This window comes from Sinohyriopsis cumingii, chromosome 12 (genome assembly GCF_028554795.1).
Source record: "Sinohyriopsis cumingii isolate HCF-2022 chromosome 12, ASM2855479v2, whole genome shotgun sequence".
NCBI classification, from domain to species: Eukaryota; Metazoa; Mollusca; class Bivalvia; order Unionida; family Unionidae; genus Sinohyriopsis; species Sinohyriopsis cumingii.
The window spans coordinates 115,078,239-115,097,645 of NC_142972.1; the positions used below are offsets into that span (position 1 = coordinate 115,078,239).

Genomic DNA, 19,407 nt, shown 5'->3' on the forward strand with positions numbered 1-19,407 from the left:
TTTTCTGGGCCAGAAATTAAATTGCATTGGCTATTATTTTAGCTTCAATGTCAGGAATGTCTTACTACAAGTAAGTCAGTAATTTGTTATTTTCAGGATGGTATTACTGTTTTCATGAATTTCAACAGTGTAGTTCATACATCCATTGTAATATTTTAAGGACGGTTATACTGTGATCATGAATTTCAAGTGTAGTACAAAGAGACATTATAATATTTTAAGGACATTTTATACAGTGTAGTAGATAGAGCCATTTTAATATTTTAAGGACAATAATACAGTGCAGTACATAGAGCTATTGTAATATTTTAAGGACAATAATACAGTGCAGTACATACAGACGTAATATTTTGAGGACATTAATACAGTGTAGTACATAGAGCAATTGTAATATTTTAAGGATGGTAATACAGTGTAGTACATGGAGCCATTGTGATATTTTAAGGACAGTAATACAGTGTAGTACATTTAGTCATTGTAATATTTTATGGACTGTAATGCAGTGATGTACATAGAGACATTGTAATATTTTATGGACACTAATACAGTGTAGTACATAGAGCAATTGTAATATTTTATGGACACTAATACAGTGTAGTACATAGAGCAATTGTAATATTTTATGGACACTAATACAGTGTAGTACATAGAGCCATTTTAATATTTTAAGGACAATAATACAGTGTAGTACATAGAGCAATTGTAATATTTTATGGACACTAATACAGTGTAGTACATAGAGCAATTGTAATATTTTATGGACACTAATACAGTGTAGTACATAGAGCAATTGTAATATTTTATGGACACTAATACAGTGTAGTACATAGAGCAATTGTAATATTTTATGGACACTAATACAGTGTAGTACATAGAGCCATTTTAATATTTTAAGGACAGTAATACAGTGTAGTACATTTAGTCATTGTAATATTTTATGGACTGTAATGCAGTGATGTACATAGAGACATTGTAATATTTTATGGACACTAATACAGTGTAGTACATAGAGCAATTGTAATATTTTAAGGATGGTAATACAGTGTAGTACATAGAGACATTGTAATATTTTATGGACACTAATACAGTGTAGTACATAGAGACATTGTAATATTTTAAGGACAATAATACAGTGTAGTACATAGAGACATTGTAATATTTTAAGGACAATAATACTGTGTAGTTCATATAGCCATTGTGATATTTTAAGGATGGTAATACAGTGTAGTACATAGAGACATTGTAATATTTTATGGACACTAATACAGTGTAGTACATAGAGACATTGTAATATTTTAAGGACAATAATACAGTGTAGTACATAGAGACATTGTAATATTTTAAGGATGGTAATACAGTGTAGTACATAGAGACATTGTAATATTTTAAGGACAATAACACAGTGTAGTTCATATAGCCATTGTGATATTTTAAGGATGGTAATACAGTGTAGTACATTTAGCTATTGTAATATTTTATCGACTGTAATACATTAATGTACATAGAGACATTGTAACATTTTATGGACACTAATACAGTGTAGTACATAGAGCAATTGTAATATTTTATTGACACTAATACAGTGTAGTACATAGAGCCATTTTAATATTTTAAGGACAATAATACAGTGTAGTACATAGAGACATTGTAATAATTAAAGAGCAGTAATACAGTGTAGTACATAGAGACATTGTAATATTTTAAGGACAATAATACTGTGTAGTTCATATAGCCATTGTGATATTTTAAGGATGGTAATACAGTGTAGTACATTTAGCTATTGTAATATTTTATCGACTGTAATACATTGATGTACATAGAGACATTGTAACATTTTATGGACACTAATACAATGTAGTACATAGAGATATTGTAATATTTTAAGGACAATAATACAGTGTAGTACATAGAGACATTGTAATAATTAAAGAGCAGTAATACAGTGTAGTACATAGAGACATTGTGATAGTTTAAGGTGTGTGTGTGTGATTTGAATTTTTAATGTAGCTTTAACAATGTTTCAGTCATATTGCTATGATGTTTGCATTGTGACAGTTTATAGTGATGTCTAGCACTGGGGCATCATGCCGCAGACATGTAGCATGATGTACAACCCAGTCACGTTATCCTGACACCAGGCCAACCAGTCCTGACACTAACCTCTCAATGCTGAGTGTCAAGTGAGGCAGATATTAGTACCATTTTTGTAAGTCTTTGGTATGACTCAGCCGGGGATCAAACCCACGACCTCCTGCATCCAAGGTGGATGCGATATTTTAAGGACAGTAATACATTGTAGTTCATAGAGACATTGTAATATTTTAAGGACACTAATACAGTGAAGTTCATATAGCCATTGTAATATTTTAAGGATGATATTACAGGGTAGTACATAGAGACATTGTAATATTTTAAGGAGAGTAATACAGTGTAGTACATACAGACATTGTAATATTTTAAGGAGAGTAATACAATGTAGTACATACAGACATTTAATATTTTAAGGACAATAACACAGTATAGTACATACAGACATTGTTTTATTTTAAGGACATTAAGAATGTGTAGTACATAGAGACATTGTAATATTTTAAGGACAGTAACACAGTGTAGTACATAGAGACCTTGTAATATTTTAAGGATATTAATACAGTGTAGTACATAGAGACCTTGTAATATTTTAAGGACAGTAACACAGTGTAGTACATAGAGACATTGTAATATTTTAAGGATATTAATACAGTGTAGTACATAGAGACATTGTAATATTTTAAGGATATTAATACAGTGTAGTACATAGAGACATTGTAATATTTTAAGGACAGTAACACAGTGTAGTACATAGAGACATTGTAATATTTTAAGGACAGTAACACAGTGTAGTACATAGAGACATTGTAATATTTTAAGGATATTAATACAGTGTAGTACATAGAGACCTTGTAATATTTTAAGGACAGTAACACAGTGTAGTACATAGAGACATTGAAATATTTTAAGGACAATATAATACAGTGTAATACATAGAGACATTGTAATATTTTATGGATGGTAATACTTTGTACATCATATAGCCCTGCTAAACATACCAGAATCACACATTGGTACATATATACCATGTATAATGTATAACATGAATAATTAAAGCATCAACACTGTGTACTCACCAGTCAATCTCAAGGCATGCATAACCGTGAATTCATAATAACTCCATAGAAAATACGCACACACAGAAGTATAATATTTAAAAAATTTGTCAAGTATCATTATTTTCCTGAATTAGTGCTATCTAACCCATAACAGCATAATTATTTAAGGAAAGATGAAGCACATTTAGATTGTCTGTATGTCTACATCCCAAGGTCAGTAAATGGTGTCTGTGTGTTTACATCCCAAGGTAAATAAATGGTATCTGTATGTTTACAGCCCAAGGTCAATAAATGGTGTCTGTATGTTTACAGCCCAAGGTCAGTAAATGGTGTCTGTATGTTTACAGCCCAAGGTCAATAAATGGTGTCTGTATGTTTACAGCCCAAGGTCAATAAATGGTGTCTGTATGTTTACAGCCAAGGTCAGTAAATGGTGTCTGTATGTTTACAGCCCAGGGTCAGTAAATGGTGTCTGTATGTTTACAGCCCAAGGTCAGTAAATGGTGTCTGTATGTTTACAGCCCAAGGTCAATAAATGGTGTCTGTATGTTTACAGCCAAGGTCAGTAAATGGTGTCTGTATGTTTACAGCCCAAGGTCAATAAATGGTGTCTGTATGTTTACAGCCAAGGTCAATAAATGGTGTCTGTATAAGGTTCATATGGCTAGAATTGATCTGCTGTGAATTAGAATTCTTTATTGGGGATTTTTGAAAAATGTGTTGATTTTCCACTGCTTTTCTATCATTGGATGGTGAACATGTGAACACCTAAATCTTGAGCTAATTGTATGTAACACCAGATTTAATTGTGTCCTGGACTTCAGACTTCTATTTAATAGTAAAGGCTTTAAGCTTCTGTGTACTTTTATCCGATCTAAATACCCACTAATTAACACTTTGACATCCATTGAATGACTACAGCAAGAATAATTGTTAACAATGGGGTTGTTTTTATAGGGAATGGATGAGATTATTCACTGGTCAGCTGATAGTGTGTCGATTGTCTAACACTGTCACACCAGTTGCAAATATTGGCAACTTCCATTACTTTCATGTTTTATAAATCTTGGCCTCATAATTTGAACTCTCTTTAGCTGTGATATTGACTAATGATTAGCAATTACTGATATTGATTTGTAAATTCAGGTGATAATCTTTTGTCAACCACTGTATTATATGGTGCTTGGTTGTGTATGCAGTTTATTGAGCAAACGTTTGTTGGCTATTTTTTGAGTACTGATTGTACACAAAATGCATTCAAGGTAAACAAAGAGATGATATAATGGCTTTATTGTTCATGGATCAATGATAATAAGTGTAATACTTATGAGCAGACATCTTTAAATAATAAACTAAGATCGAAGTAAAATTATTGACTGCTGTCACATCTGAAATGAACATTCACAAATAGAACTGTTCAAAAACTTTGTTCATATAAAGAAAGATGTAATCATAATAAACAGTTTTCTTGAAGGAAACAACACATCTTGCCAAATTATTCAATCAAAATCTTGTTTAATTTGGCCCAAAAATTCAAGAAATTGGTAAAATTGTTGTAAAATTATGAGAGCTGTGCAATAATCAAGTTATATTTGAATTCTTACACGATCTCTTCCCAGAAATGATAACGAACTTTTTACACATCATTTTTCCTCCTTTAAAAAACAATATGTTTTCATGTACGAAAAAATATGTGAAATTTCTGGAGTCATGCCATATCATGTTATATCTGAATTCATTCTATAACGAGGGTTGCTGTAGTGGGGTTTGACTGTATTATTGTTTGATTGAATGATTTTTATTTCCATTTCTCTTGAGTATTGATTCCAGTTTACTTTTGAAGCTTATTTGTCAAATTTGGTCAAGTTGTTTTTTGTTGTTTTTTATTTCTTCTTGATCATAATAGATCTTGTTTTGTATGTGTTTATTACACTGTGAATCAATGAGTGTTTGCTGGCATTCACTTCAATGCAGACTCCTCTAACCAAAATTTAATCACTTTGAAATATTCAACGTGTCTGTTTTTCAGTACAGATTCATATCATATTTGACAGCATTGAAACGATAAGTTATTTAATAATAATGATAATCATGCTTTATTTGTAGAAAATAACCCAGTACAAAATTGTTCTACCATTGAGACCTTTTGTACAAGATATACTTAGTTGATTACTTGCTAAAGTGAAATAGTAGAATACTGAGTTCATTTTTAATATGTAATTAGAGCTTTTAAATTAAATGGTACCAAGAAAATTTGTTCTATATTAGCATATTATTTTTGTTTCATGTCCACTTTTAGGTAAAAGCTAAAGATTTTTAATAATATTGGAATTGTACCCCCTTATCTATGGCCACAGAATTTTTGTCTTTTCTGTGAACCATAGGTCAGACATAGGGATTACTTTTCTTACTTAGTTGTTGTCATTTCTGTAGTCATATACAACTGTATTGTTTTTGCATTTAGCTTAAATTTTCTAACACCATTGTTTGCACAATTATGAATCTTTTAGATTGCTACTTAACACAGAAAGCAGGTCAGAATGACCAATAATTTAACCCCCATTACATTAAGTTTTCATATTTAGCTCAGTTCCTACAACTCTTGTATATTGCCATGAAACATGTGAGGTGTTTTCATCTTTGACTGCACTACTTACCATGAGCAAAGGTATGTTGCATTGAAATACTTTTTATACTTAGATCGTTATGTTTTTATTATTGCACATATTCAACATATACAAAGACATTTGTTGTGCATCTTGTTTGATCTTGACATTTTATGGGTTCTGGGAAACTTGTGAGTAGCAAAATTTTGCACAAACCACTCAGCTTAGACAAATGAAAGCCTACCATATTTTTGTGCACATTTTTTTATACAGGCCATCTGTTGACAAAACTCTTGTACTTGATTGTACACTTGAACAAAATTTTGAATGCTCAGCTATGAGATTTAATTTACTTCTTAATGTTCCTAATACTAAAATCTATTAAAAATGAGAATGTTGTTAAATATATGTAGATTCATGAACGTTTTCTAAAACGTAAAGTTCAGAATAACAAAACTTTAATAGTGAAAAATGGTTCCTGCACAAACACTTAAGTTTTCAAGTATATACCTTCACCTGAGTGTGTGGTTGGCTTACACTTTGAGTAAGAAAAATGTATGGATTTGGGGGTTGAAAGGTTCATGGTCAAGGTCACGGAAAGAAGAATACTGGTTTTCATATAACTTTATTTATAGACCACACACTTTCCCCAGAGCATGTGACCTTCAAGTCCATGGTCACTACAAGGGATAGTGCAAGTCAGTGACCTGTTTCTTTATGCAGGTGTTAACGTTTCGACCCCATTCAGATATTTTGATGAAATTTTATCTTGGTCCATAACTTGTCATACATTGGTCAAGTTCTGCCTCAAAGGTGAGGTCATTATGAGAGAAGAGGTTGCAAGACAGGCTTGTGCTATTTGTGATGTACATGGTACTTATTTTGTTTCTTTTTCTTTTCAGAATCATCAGGTAGAAGCAATAGTTCACCTGTTATGGTTTCCATGAAGTAAGTTACGTTGAGTGTGAACTTTTCAGTCATATAGTGATTGTCAGTAGACTATTGCAAATAATTTTCAATGATTCCTAACATGTTTAGAGTAATGCCAATCATTAATCTATTGCATTCAAGTTTTATTGTTGTGCTCAAAATGAATGTTTGCTTTCTGAAAATATATTATTAGGAGTTCAACAGTAATCACTGCCTATTTCGTGTAGATGTGCTTTTTGAAGGTTTCATCTTTTTGGGTTCAGTTTTATTGTCGTTATTTCCCATTGCCAGTCATCAGAAGAGCATAATGTTACAACATTGTCCATCTATTTATCAGCTTTTTTATATTGTTGCTGTAAACCTTTTGTGTATGGTTATGCCAAAACTAATCGACCTAGGCATGACTTTATTAGATTGTTGTACAACTGAAGTGCATGTTGTATTGGGTTTTTTTTACAGCCTTTTGCACTTTTTTGTGCTAAGACTGTCATTGAAGATGTTGTTGGCACAGTTGCAGAAAAACTGCTGGACCTAAGTGAACTAAATTTGTAATGCACATTTCTGTGCATATTTAAATTATTTTAGATATTTGTGCCTCTTAAGTGATTTATGCAAATTTTATCATGTGTTTAGACTAACACATGACCTGAATCAGGTCACCTGGAGAATTAACTAATGCTCACTCAGAAACACATAATAATATGTGTGGTCAGAGTGTTGTGGACTCACAGCTCTACTAGTTGACCTGCCACATTTGATATGCAGGGACAGCAGCTTTGTACTCACTAAATTGTTACAGAACAGCATAGCTGACACTGCCTGAATGCTACTGTGGCTAATTAGAGACAGAGCATCAGCCTACTGACGAATTCAGCTAAACAATAGCTATTGGTAATCTAATGTTGTTATTAAAATGTAGTTTCTAATTTTAATTATGCAATATGTACCCATAGCTATTGTCCAATGCCCTCCTCCCACTCCATTCTGATGTCCTGATGTAATAGTCGTCCATGAAAAAGGTGGACTATTAATTCTTGTTTTGCACATAACATGCTAAGAACAGGGTGAGTTGCACAAGGAATTGCACCATACTGACAATTCTTCATTCTAAGGGAGGATGTATGTAACTCAAATGGACAGTGCATTTTTGGGGGCATGAAAAAGCAGGCTAAACAATAGCTATGGGTAAAGTATTACATATATATATATATCCAGTAATTATGCATATGTATACATATATAATTTCTCCTTCATATATGTTCCTGAATCACTAAAAGACAAAAATCATCTTTTTTTCCTGTCTATCTCATACAGACAGAAGCCAATAACTCTTTCTATTAGGTCCCCTTGCCACTGCCAGGTGTCACTAGTGTTTAAGCTTTGCTGCTGTACTGAATAACAACTTTTATTGTAATTCTGACATTCCAAGCAATCTTAGTGTTAAAATTTGGCTATCCAACTTTAAATTTGGATTTATTGTGTTGGAAAATCATTCTTCTACAGGTTGTACACATTATTTTTACAGTTTAACCAAGCAGCTCACGATTCCATGGCCAATGCAATGACTGCTTCTTCCAGCTTAGACCTGATACGATATGATGCATGCTTGCAGTCCATGTTGCTCAAGCCTCATTATACCCTTGCTTTACGAATGACCCTGTATGGGTCACTGTTACTCTTGGGAGAAAATATTGAAGAAGTTCAAAGGCAGGCAGCTCTGAAACTGCCCCTTCAGCTTGCTGATCTACCCACACAGAGATTTTGAAACAACAGGGCTCTACCACTATGGTGGGACAATTAGCAGACAAGGGACCAGAGATCTTTTTACAGAGGGGCTTAAGATTTCATTTATTGAACCCCTTCCCCTTTCCTCTTCTCCCCTCTTCACGGACATACCATCAGATTGGGAGAAGGATACCTTTCTACAACTGGAGATATGGTCACTCATCAGAAAACAGCCAGTGGAGATTGTGCAAAACCCAAAATCACCAGGTATTTATTCCAGGCTGTTTCTTATTTGGAAGGTGGATAGTAAGTTGAGGCTGACCATTGACCTAAGTCACCTCAACCAATAATTTTTGCTACCAAAATTCAAGATGGAGACAATTTCAATCTGACCAATGCATATTTTTGCATCCCTATCCACTCCATGTCATGGAAATTTCTCTTCTCTGCTTTTGCTTACCGCAACACAGCTTATCAGGTCAAAGTCCTATCTTTAGCTTCAAAATCAGCCCTTGGATTTTTACCAAGGTTATGGTGTGCATCATCACCCACTTCATCTATAACAACATGCCTGGATGACATTCTCTGGAAACATAGTAAGTTCTATTCTATTCTATTGCAGGAACAATCTTCTCTCACTTTTAGGTCTTCTGGGGAAAGTCAGACCTCTGTCCATCTGTGTATGGAGTTTATCAGCAACCAAAATCTGGTTATGTTTCCTCATGTTCATGTAATCAGGATTGTTGAACTCATCGAGTCTGCCTCCTACAGGACTTGGGTTTCAATGAGAATTCTTGCTACTCCTTGAATTATTCAGTGCTATGGTGGACTTGGCCCCCCTCCCCACAAATGACATTGCTAGCGCAAGTCCTCTCAATCAAATGGTCATGATCACATGTTTTTGTGATCATGCCCAGACTTTCTTCATGCTTGGCTCTTGTCCAGACCGCATTGCAGAACAAACAATTTAAACCTTCTGTTTTAGAGAAAAGAGCAAGAAGGCCCCTCCACTCAGAAGGCTTACGAAGAAAATGGTGTGTTTTCAGGGACTACTGTCATATCAATAGCATCATTCCTAAATCCTGCAACTGGTCAATCTTTCTCTGGCTCACTGAGTAAAAACTAGTTAGTTAGTCCTTTTCATCTCTGCTGCAGCTAACTTCAGCCATCTAAGTTGGTCTTGAGCAATTGCTTCTACCTTACCCCAAGAAAGTCCTATCTCTTCCAGCTTGGTCTTTACTGTCCTTTGTCAGATTATGTTTGGTCATCTACATTTATGCTTACCATCTGGTGACCATCTGAGGGCTGACTTGGGTGTACTTTCTTGGGAACTCCATGTTATGTGTCTGAGCAGTTTGATCCTGCACATCTTGATTACCAGGAAAATGTTGTTACATCCAGTCTTTTCATTTAGGCTCAGATTGGAGATTTTGTTAGATGTTACAGATTTTATGGAGGCAGCTATTATGAAATGAATTTACTTTGCTCATGTGTGTCTTCATTATTCTCCAACACTCTGTGCCACACAACAGTGCCAATTTTATGTTGATGTAAAATCTGATGTTTGTCTTGAGGCTGTATTGTTTTGATTTCCATATAGGGTGGAGTCTGCAGAAAGCACCTTTTGCTGTATTTAGCCTGGCCTTGATGTATTTTTTGGCTCTGCAATGGACCTTGACATCTTGGAGAGATCTGCATTACTTTTTATCAATGACAATATTGTCAGTATGGTTGACAGTGTGTCCATCAAATGGTTTTTCAAGTTAGTTTGTGGATGTCTTTGTGTGGCAAGACAGTGCTGCCTATTATGCAGTTATTGTTGTGGCAGAAGTCCATAAATCTTTCACCATTATCATTGGTGTCTCCACAGCCATGTTGTCCCATCACCTCATCATTGATTGTATTGTCTGTTTTTACCTTAGCATTCATATCTCCCATTATCAAGAGCATGTCATGTTGTAGGTCTTTGGAAACTGCTGTTGTAGATATTGATAACCAGTCCTCCTTATCTTTCTCCTCAGCCTTATTTGTTTTGGGGCATAACACTGCAAGATGGTGAGTTTGCGGTACTGAGAGTCAAATCTCACTCAGATAAGTCTGTCACTGATTGGTTCCCATTCTAGGAGTACTTTTGTACTAGTTTTGCTGCTGATAAGGGCTACTAAACTGGAATGGGCATCATCCTTCCCCGAGTAAATAATGGTTGAGCCATCATTTGTCATCCTGCATCCAGAACCTATCCATCTGGTCTCACTGACACCAAGAATATCCTTTGTATCTGTTCATTCCATTGATGACTTATGTTATTTTTTATGTTTCAAACATGGTGAAGAAATTCCATGCACTATGACAAACCAGAATTTTGGGTTCTAAAAAGGTCCTGATTGAGACCCTGTTGAGGATAAACAGTTGGCTCCAATCACTGTCAAAGGCTACCTCTCCATGATATTAAACACATTCCAGCATCATGGTAGACTAGATATTGGGCATGATAATTCACCAATTTTGATCTCAGTTGACCAAAATCCTTCACTCATTTCCAAAATAGAATCCGTCGTGGGTTTTAACATAGTTCAGTTTCAATAAATTCAAGACTTTAGCCACACTTTGCTAAAGCTGCTATCTTATTAAACCTGTTTTCTAATAGCTATAGCTTCAGCATGCAGGCTAAGTAAGTTACACACCCTTTCTGTCAACCAGACTGTCTTTATATTGGATGGTTTGGTGGTCCTCTTGACACAACCAGACTTTGTAGCCAAAGATAGGTTACCCCATCTGTCAGCATTCAAGAGTCATTATTCACTCACTCTGTTCAATAGACAGGTCAAGAGCAATAGCCCTGCAACTGGTCCTGTTTGAGCACTCAAGCACTAGAAATGCACATAAACAAGTGGCATGTGCAAGCTCCTCTTTCTTCCAGTGAAAGCCAAGATACAGGATATCACCCCTCAAGCCCCTGCTTCATGGCTGAAATGAGTTATACACTCAGCATACTCAGAGGTCTCCCAAGATCAGAGTCACCCCATTAAGATTACTGCTCATTATAATAGAGCAATTTCTGTGAGCCTCATGTTGGAACATAATGTTTTGATCTGAGATATAGAAGAAGCTATTGGCTGGCATGCAGTCAACCTTCTTGAGTTTTTATCTCAGAGATTTAGCTCACATTGAATCTGTTTTGTCAGGTGACAGCAGCCCAGATGACCACCGGACCCAATTAAAACAATCAACACAGCCTCTCAGCTTTGTTGGATTAGGCAGTGAAATTTTATAGATAAGAAGATTTCAGCAATTATCTGCTTAACCATATATAGGGGTCACAGATCAAGTGACCCTAGGCTGTGTTGCTTATGTAATTAGGAGAATGAGTTATCGTTAGCATGGGGAATTCAGCTATCATTCCCAAGAAGAATACCCTAGGCAGAGGTCAGATGGTCAGCATTCCCGATTCCTATTACCTATTCTTCTAATATTATTGTGATTGGGGAACGTATATGAAGGAGAAAGCAAATTTATAAGTAGATTGTGTTTCTCTGAGAAACCCAGTCACATTATTTAATCTCCAACCACTCCCCATGTGAGCATCCTTGTTAGTAAACCATTCAGCTTAAAAACTAGCGGCACCTGGCAGTGGCAAGAGAAGGTAATGGGCAAGAGTTATTGCCATTTGTCTATATGAGATAGGAAAAGAAAATTTTCGTCTCTTAGTAGGGCTGGATTTATAAGGTAGCATATATCGCCAACGTTAATGTAATTGGTTAAGTATTCTTGGAGAAACACAATTTACTTCAAAATTTGCTTTCCAGTACCTTTTCAAGTAATTTATTCTTTATTAATGCCTAGTTAGTTCCAAGGTCATCCAGTGATTTTATTATTTCCCATGGTAAAAACAACCTGTTTCCAATGTCCTTTCTGCACAACCCAGCCAAAAACCACATTAACTCCAGAATTGCTTTATAGTTAGGAGAATTATATAAAATGGAGACCTTGTAAAAGAAATATATACCATTACATATCATGTCAATAATAAAATACATTAATATCAGATTGAAAAGAGTATCCTCCTGATCCGGAATTTGATGACAGTGGATTATAAATGTTTGTGTATTGGTAGTGCTTGCACAGTAGGTCATAGAAAATATTTTCCTCCTTTCAGTTCCCAATTGTCTCAGTACAAGATGTCACATAGTCAGACCTATGTAAGTATTGCTGTAACTAACCTACCATGTTCAGACAACCACTTTGCTGACCAGCCACATGACTGTAATCATTATGATCTCTGATGGTTTGGCTGAATGTCCTTTATTTTTTTATTGTATGCTAAGCCACTGAATTACTGGATATTCCAAGTAAAATAAAAAAATAATAATTCACTGGAGTGAATTAAGATAGATATTTTCACTGCCACATAGATAATAAGATAAGCATGAAATTCCAGATATTATTACATGGTTGTGTGGTCAAATGGCTGCCTTGTGTCCATACCTACCCCAGTTTAAATCAACAAGATGTTAATCATTTTTTCTTCTTCTTAGTATGCTATATACATGGAATTGGGAAGGAGAATTGTGTTGCTGTTTACATTTTCTGTGAATTATCACAAAACACAGCAGAACATAAATGGTAAACCACAGGCATTGTGCAGAGTTTAGAGAAAAATTGGCTCCTTGAGTCTGTTGTACAGGCTATACACACAGTACATCTTGCTAGCCAGTATGTTTTACCATAAAATAAAAAGAAAATCTGCTTGGTGTTGAGTGAATAGCTTATATATTTCATCTTGTGGGTGAAAAACTTAAGCATTTTCACTAGTGGCTTTGCTATTCACGAAAGTACTGAGTTTTTCACACATGAGATGAAGTATGTTACTCACTCTGCAAACAAATATCCTCTATAAACTTAACAAGCAGAATGACTAATTCATTTAATTTTTGTATATTCTCGTTTTCATATGCAATCTGTCCTTCAAAATCATAAAAATACTGATGTGATAGGTGTGGTATAGATTAGGAGCCATGTCAGGCTTGAGGCATAGAAATACTGATGTGATAGGTGTGGTATAGATAAGGCGCCATGTCAGACTTGAGACATGGAAATATTGATGTGATAGGTGTGGTATAGATAAGGAGTCATATCAGACTTGAGACATAGAAATATTGATGTGATAGGTGTGGTATAGATAAGGAGCCATGTCAGACATGAGACATAGAAATACTGATGTGATAGGTGTGGTATAGATAAGGAGCCATGTCAGACTTGACACACTGAAATATTGATGTGATAGGTGTAGTATAGATAAGGAGCCATGTCAGACTTGAGACACTGGCCAATAGCTTCTTAGTATATACAATAGCTGACAAATCAGAATATTGTAATGGATCAACAGAAATGAATGCTGAAGCTCAACTTGCATGAAGAATTTTTATATGAATTTTGAAGCTGATGAAATATGGAGATTTGTATGATTTTTTTAATACATTTTATAGGAGGGTCTGTGGCATGACCATCGTATGTACAATAATATAGGACACTTGAATGAAGTAGACCTATAGTGTTTGTTATGTAAAATGAACTCACAGGCAGTGCTCATTTATATTGACAAAGTACAAAAAAATAAAATGACAGCAAATGTTTTCTGGTCTTGGCAATTCTTGTATAATATTCACCTGTTGCTTTGAGGAAGTAGAATATACTGGATGTGCCCTCCTTTGAGTCATGAGAGGTTGACTAACAGAGACAGGAGCTGTGGTGATGTAGTAGTTAGTATACCAAACTGACAACTGAAGGTTCAGATCCCATTGTCCTATCAGCTCAGGTTGGCTACTACATGACTTCAGTTGCTTGGGTACTAAGTGATCTATTGTTTTGTTGCTCTGCCATAAGCCAACCAACTTGTGTCATGGACAAGGGAATTTTTAATCTCGGATCATTGCTGTTTGTTATAATAAATTAGACTAGTGTTATCCAAGTTATTTTGGATCTGGAGACCATTATTGCTTTTGTTAGAAGTTTCTGATGTGTCAGTTCCGAAGTAAAGTATCTTTAAAGGTTGATAACTTGTACAATATGCCTTCATATTTACTTAGAATACATTTTACAATTTCAGTATAAAAAACAATGAGAATATCAGCTTAGCATACCTGGTATATCAAGAAGAACAGTCAAACAAATATTAAATACTTTTTTGTTATCATTGATTTTTGTTTTGTGTTTATTGATTTAGCTTGTGAAGTTAAGTTTTAAAAAGCACTAGCAATGCATGTTTATTTTGGTATAGATTAATTGACTTTATAATTTATTCAATTTTTCAGATTGGATATCACAGCAATTCTGGTGTACCAGGCAGAGTTACAATTAGGACTCCACCTTCTGGAGGAAAAATGGGTATGTGGAGTTTCTTTCCCTTGCTGAAGAAAATGCAAGACCTTTGAATTTTACTTAAAATTTGTATCTGTGAACTTTCAGTCAATTACTTTCATGTAAAGTTACACAAATCACTTCATCAAAAGTACTGTTATTGTGCTGAGTTTGAAATCATTGTAAAATTACACTGGTCAACAGTGAAATCATTACTGACTTGAAAAGGCCCTAATCTGTAGTATTTTGGTGTGCCGAACACGAATATAACCGTGAAAAATTTGTATTGGCTCTCGTTTTGAAGATATTCATATACCTCATTTTCTATGTTTCACTGTGTAAATTTCTCCAGTAGGACTGCAGCAACATCCGGAATAATGATGTAACATTGCATAATACCATCATGCTCACATCATCCACAGTTGATTGCATCATTTTCTGATGCAATGCAATACTAATGCCATGCGGCTGCTGAAGTAAGTTGACGTCAGCAGTGTACTATACATGTGTAGGCCTATTATACTAATGCCAGGCGGCTGCTGAAGCTGACGTAAGCAGTGTACTATATAAAGCCCAATCAGATGGGTTCAGCATTTAAAATATTTTAGACGTTGTGCGAGACAGTTCAAGCTACTGTTACATAAAACTTATTATTTTATCCATTTACGTACAATAAAGAACAGTAATGCCTCGAAAGTGTGTTAATACCGCGGACAATTTTTGCTATATTTGTGGGGAAGTGACATTTGCCAACCAGAAGAAAAGTATCAATTCTCAAGTGAAGAAGGCATATCATCTTTACTTCGGATGCAAGGTTGGTGACCAAGACAAGCCTTGGGCTCCGCATATATGCTGTGCTACATGTACAACACAGCTTTCACAGTGGTTGAATTGCAAAAGGTCATCAATGCCGTTTGCAGTCCCAATGGTGTGGAGAGAGCCAAGCAACCACCTAAATGACTGTTACTTCTGCTTGGTTCCTCCTCTTTCCGGCGGAATAACGAAGCGAAAGAAGTCGAGAATAGTCTACCCAAACATTCCGTCTGCATTGAGACCAGTTCCACATGGTGAGGGACTTCCTATTCCAGAACCTCCAGCAGAATATTCTCTTGATTCATCTGACGAAGACAAAGGTGAGTCGACCTGTTCTTCTCCTGGTCCATCAGCATGCAGTGATCCAGATTTTCACTGTGGTGCATCATCAACCCCACACAGAATAACACAGGAAGAACTAAATGACCTGATTCGTGATTTGGACTTATCAAAGAACAAGGCAGAATTGCTAGGATCAAGACTCCAACAATGGAATCTTCTAGAAGAAGATGTCACAATTACTGCATATCGAAAGCGCCACCAGCAATTGGAGCCTTTCTTCAGAAAGGAAAGTAATCTGATATTCTGTTCCGATATTGAGGGCCTCATGAATGCTTTAAAAATCACTCATGACCCACAAGAATGGAGACTATTTGTGGACTCTTCGAAACTGAGTCTCAAGGCTGTGCTTTTGCACAATGGAAACATTCTTCCATCTATTCCAGTAGCGTATGCTGTCCACATGAAAGAGACATACGATAACTTAAGGCAGCTACTGAATTCCATTGAGTATAACAAGTACAGCTGGCACCTCTGTGGTGATTTGAAGGTAGTTGCCCTTTTAATGGGACTGCAGCAAGGATATACAAAATACATGTGTTTCTTATGCGAGTGGGATAGCCGAGCAAGGGAAATGCACTACATGAGGAAGGAATGGACTCACAGGCAGAATGTAGCCATTGGAGAGAAGAATATCCAACACCCAGCTCTGGTTGAGGCTCAGAAAATCTTGCTACCACCCCTTCACATCAAACTAGGTTTGATGAAGAACTTCGTGAAAGCCATTGACCGGACTTTGCCAGCATTCCGATACCTGCATGAAAAATTCCCTCGACTCAGCGAAGCAAAGATTAAAGAGGGAGTTTTTGTGGGTCCTCAGATTCGAGAGCTTTTCAAAGATGACCGGTTCAACAACTTGCTGGAAGGTGACGCGAAACAAGCATGGAATGCTTTTCGCCTAGTTTCTACAAACTTCCTCGGAAATGTTAGGGCAGAAAACTATAAGGAACTAGTAGAAGACATGTTGATGAAGTATAAGAAACTTGGCTGCAATATGTCTCTAAAGATTCACTTCCTTCATTCCCATTTGGATTTCTTTCCTAGCAACTGTGGTATTGTTAGTGATGAACACGGCGAACGTTTTCATCAAGATATCGCAACAATGGAACAAAGATACCAGGGAAAATGGTCCACTACAATGCTGGCTGACTACTGCTGGACACTCCTCAGAGATGCTCCCGAACAGCTGTACAAGAGACAGGCGAAGAAATCTAAGATGTAGTCAATGACTTGATTTTTTATAGGTAGGCTATTACAGTTGACCTTTTACTATTGGAATGCATTTCGTTATGTAAACATTAATTTCTTGCAGATTACAAAAAAACTAGAGCCAATTTTGCAATTTGACTGTCATATTCGTGTTCAGCACATAAAAATTGATAAGAATTGACTAATTTTATTTCAGTAACATGACTTTTGTAAAAATTTGTTGTCCAGTGTTATCATACAGGCCAATTCTTGTAAAGCAAGTCAGCACTGATCAAATGGCTGAAATCCACTTTGAAAATTTCAGATTTTGTATACCTGTGGAACAGTAGAACCTGTCTTGACAGATCTCTTTTTCTTCCAACAGAAAGTTATCTTGCAATGTAGGTTGTCTCATTACAGGTCAGATCACTATATAATTGATTATTCATTGCAGTGAAAGCTTGGATTTTTTAAAACATTTGGTCTTTCATGGCAGTGGTTTTACAAGACAAGAAGATGCCTTTTAGTGCAGTTTTATTATAGAGGTGGGAATATATAGGAATCCTGTCTGTCACACAATCTAGTGAACACAAATAGTCCTTTAGTTTTTATTTGCATGCATCTTTTTGTTTCCAATGTCCTTTCTGCACAATAACTTTAGTTGCTCACCATCTGCAGCTACCCAACTTTGTGGATGATTTGCACTTAAAGAAAGAAGAACCCTATTGATTTTAGGGCAAAAGCTCAAGGTCAGGGAAACTGTAACTGAAAGAAGAAAATGGTTTTGGTACAATAATTTAAATTCTCCATTATCTACAGTTGCAGAGCTTTGTGGACGGCTTGTACATAGGGCAAGGAGCAACCTATTGCTTTCAGGGTAATAAATTTAAAGGTCAGGGTGCACTATGAGTTCCACATCATCCACTGTTGTCAAGCTTTGTAAATGGCTTACGTTTGAGGTAAGGAAGAACCCTATTGATAATGAGGTCAAAGGTCTAAGTTTTTTTTTGGACTGAAAATAGCAAAATAGTTACACCACAGTAACGTTAATTTTATATTTCAGATCTTGACCAAACTTGATAGATGACTTACACTTTGGGTTAGGAAGAAAGCCTATCAATTTTGGCACCAAAATGTAAATAGTTAAGATCATTGTGACTGAAGGAACATTAGTTTCTGCAAAAGAATTTCATTTGTCTTCAAAGAAGACTGTTACTGTGTTATTCATGATAATGTTGTTGATGGTTTGTAATGAAATTTAGTACATGTTATAGCCATCACCTGAAGATGTGTATATCAATAAATCTGTTTGCTTCCATAGTATTTTGTTAGAGTTACTGCCCTTTTCAACTTGTTGTTTTCAGTAGATCATAATGAAACTTTATAAATGCTAGGGTACAGAGATGCACATGCCAACAGGTCGCTGTGTTCTTGCAATTTATGATAGAGTTAGTGCCCCATACATTTTGCAGCTGAAAGAATCTTCTGGTTTTTAATGGAAGCTTTGTACATATTATGGTCATTGTCTAAAGATGCACTTATTGAAACTTCTTTGTGATCCTATAGTTTTTTTAAGATTTGATAATTAAAACTGTAATCATTATATGACAGGATATTTTAAATCCATCTGCTGTCACTTTTCATTTGATTGCTATGAAATTTAATACATATTTTGGTCCTCATCATCATCAGATAAATGTTTACCAGTCATTGTGCTCACATTATTTTTGGAAGAGTTATGAACCTTTTTTAGTGTAGAAATATTTTATGGAAATTTCCTTACTTACAAATAAAATCAGATGTTAACTTCTCTCATCTATTAGACAAGTCATATTTTGTTTTCTGCACAGATAAGCTTTTCACCAGTGCAGTGTGATGATTATCCAAAATGTTGTTATGGTGACCAGATAACACATGCTACCAAACAAAAAGCCAAAATGTTATGCTAATCCTTAAAAGGCATAATTGTTTAAAGGTTTTTCTTAACTTTTATAATATACCTTACACAGAGAATATACTTTACATAGAGAATATACTTAACACAGAATAACAACAATATTTCCTTTTTCAAACTATCTTCAGAGGTTTTAACTAATATATCAGTTTAAAAGATGTCTGAAGTTAGGAATCCAATCATCAAGAACCAAATTTTATGCAGAAAGATTCTTCAGAGGGCAGCTGGCTTTGGCTGGTGTAATTTCAAATAAAATAGATAGTATGGTTGCTCTAAAATTGCATAATTTTATTATACTAATAATTTTGTTGTGATTTCTAATCATACAAACTATTCAACACCATTG

The 19,407-nt window shown here is 35.3% G+C and overlaps 1 protein-coding gene across 1 annotated transcript in view; it reads left to right on the forward strand.

Annotated features, from left to right (window-relative positions):
• The window catches only part of LOC149787289 (uncharacterized), an 85,634-nt gene that overhangs the window by 65,191 nt on the left and 1,036 nt on the right, over positions 1–19,407 (forward strand). The window contains exons 10-12 of the mRNA XM_089978364.1: positions 6,658–6,703; positions 12,567–12,609; positions 14,722–14,794. Of these exons, the coding sequence (XP_089834490.1) occupies positions 6,658–6,703; positions 12,567–12,609; positions 14,722–14,794 (162 nt within the window). The remainder of the gene's footprint in view (positions 1–6,657; positions 6,704–12,566; positions 12,610–14,721; positions 14,795–19,407) is intronic.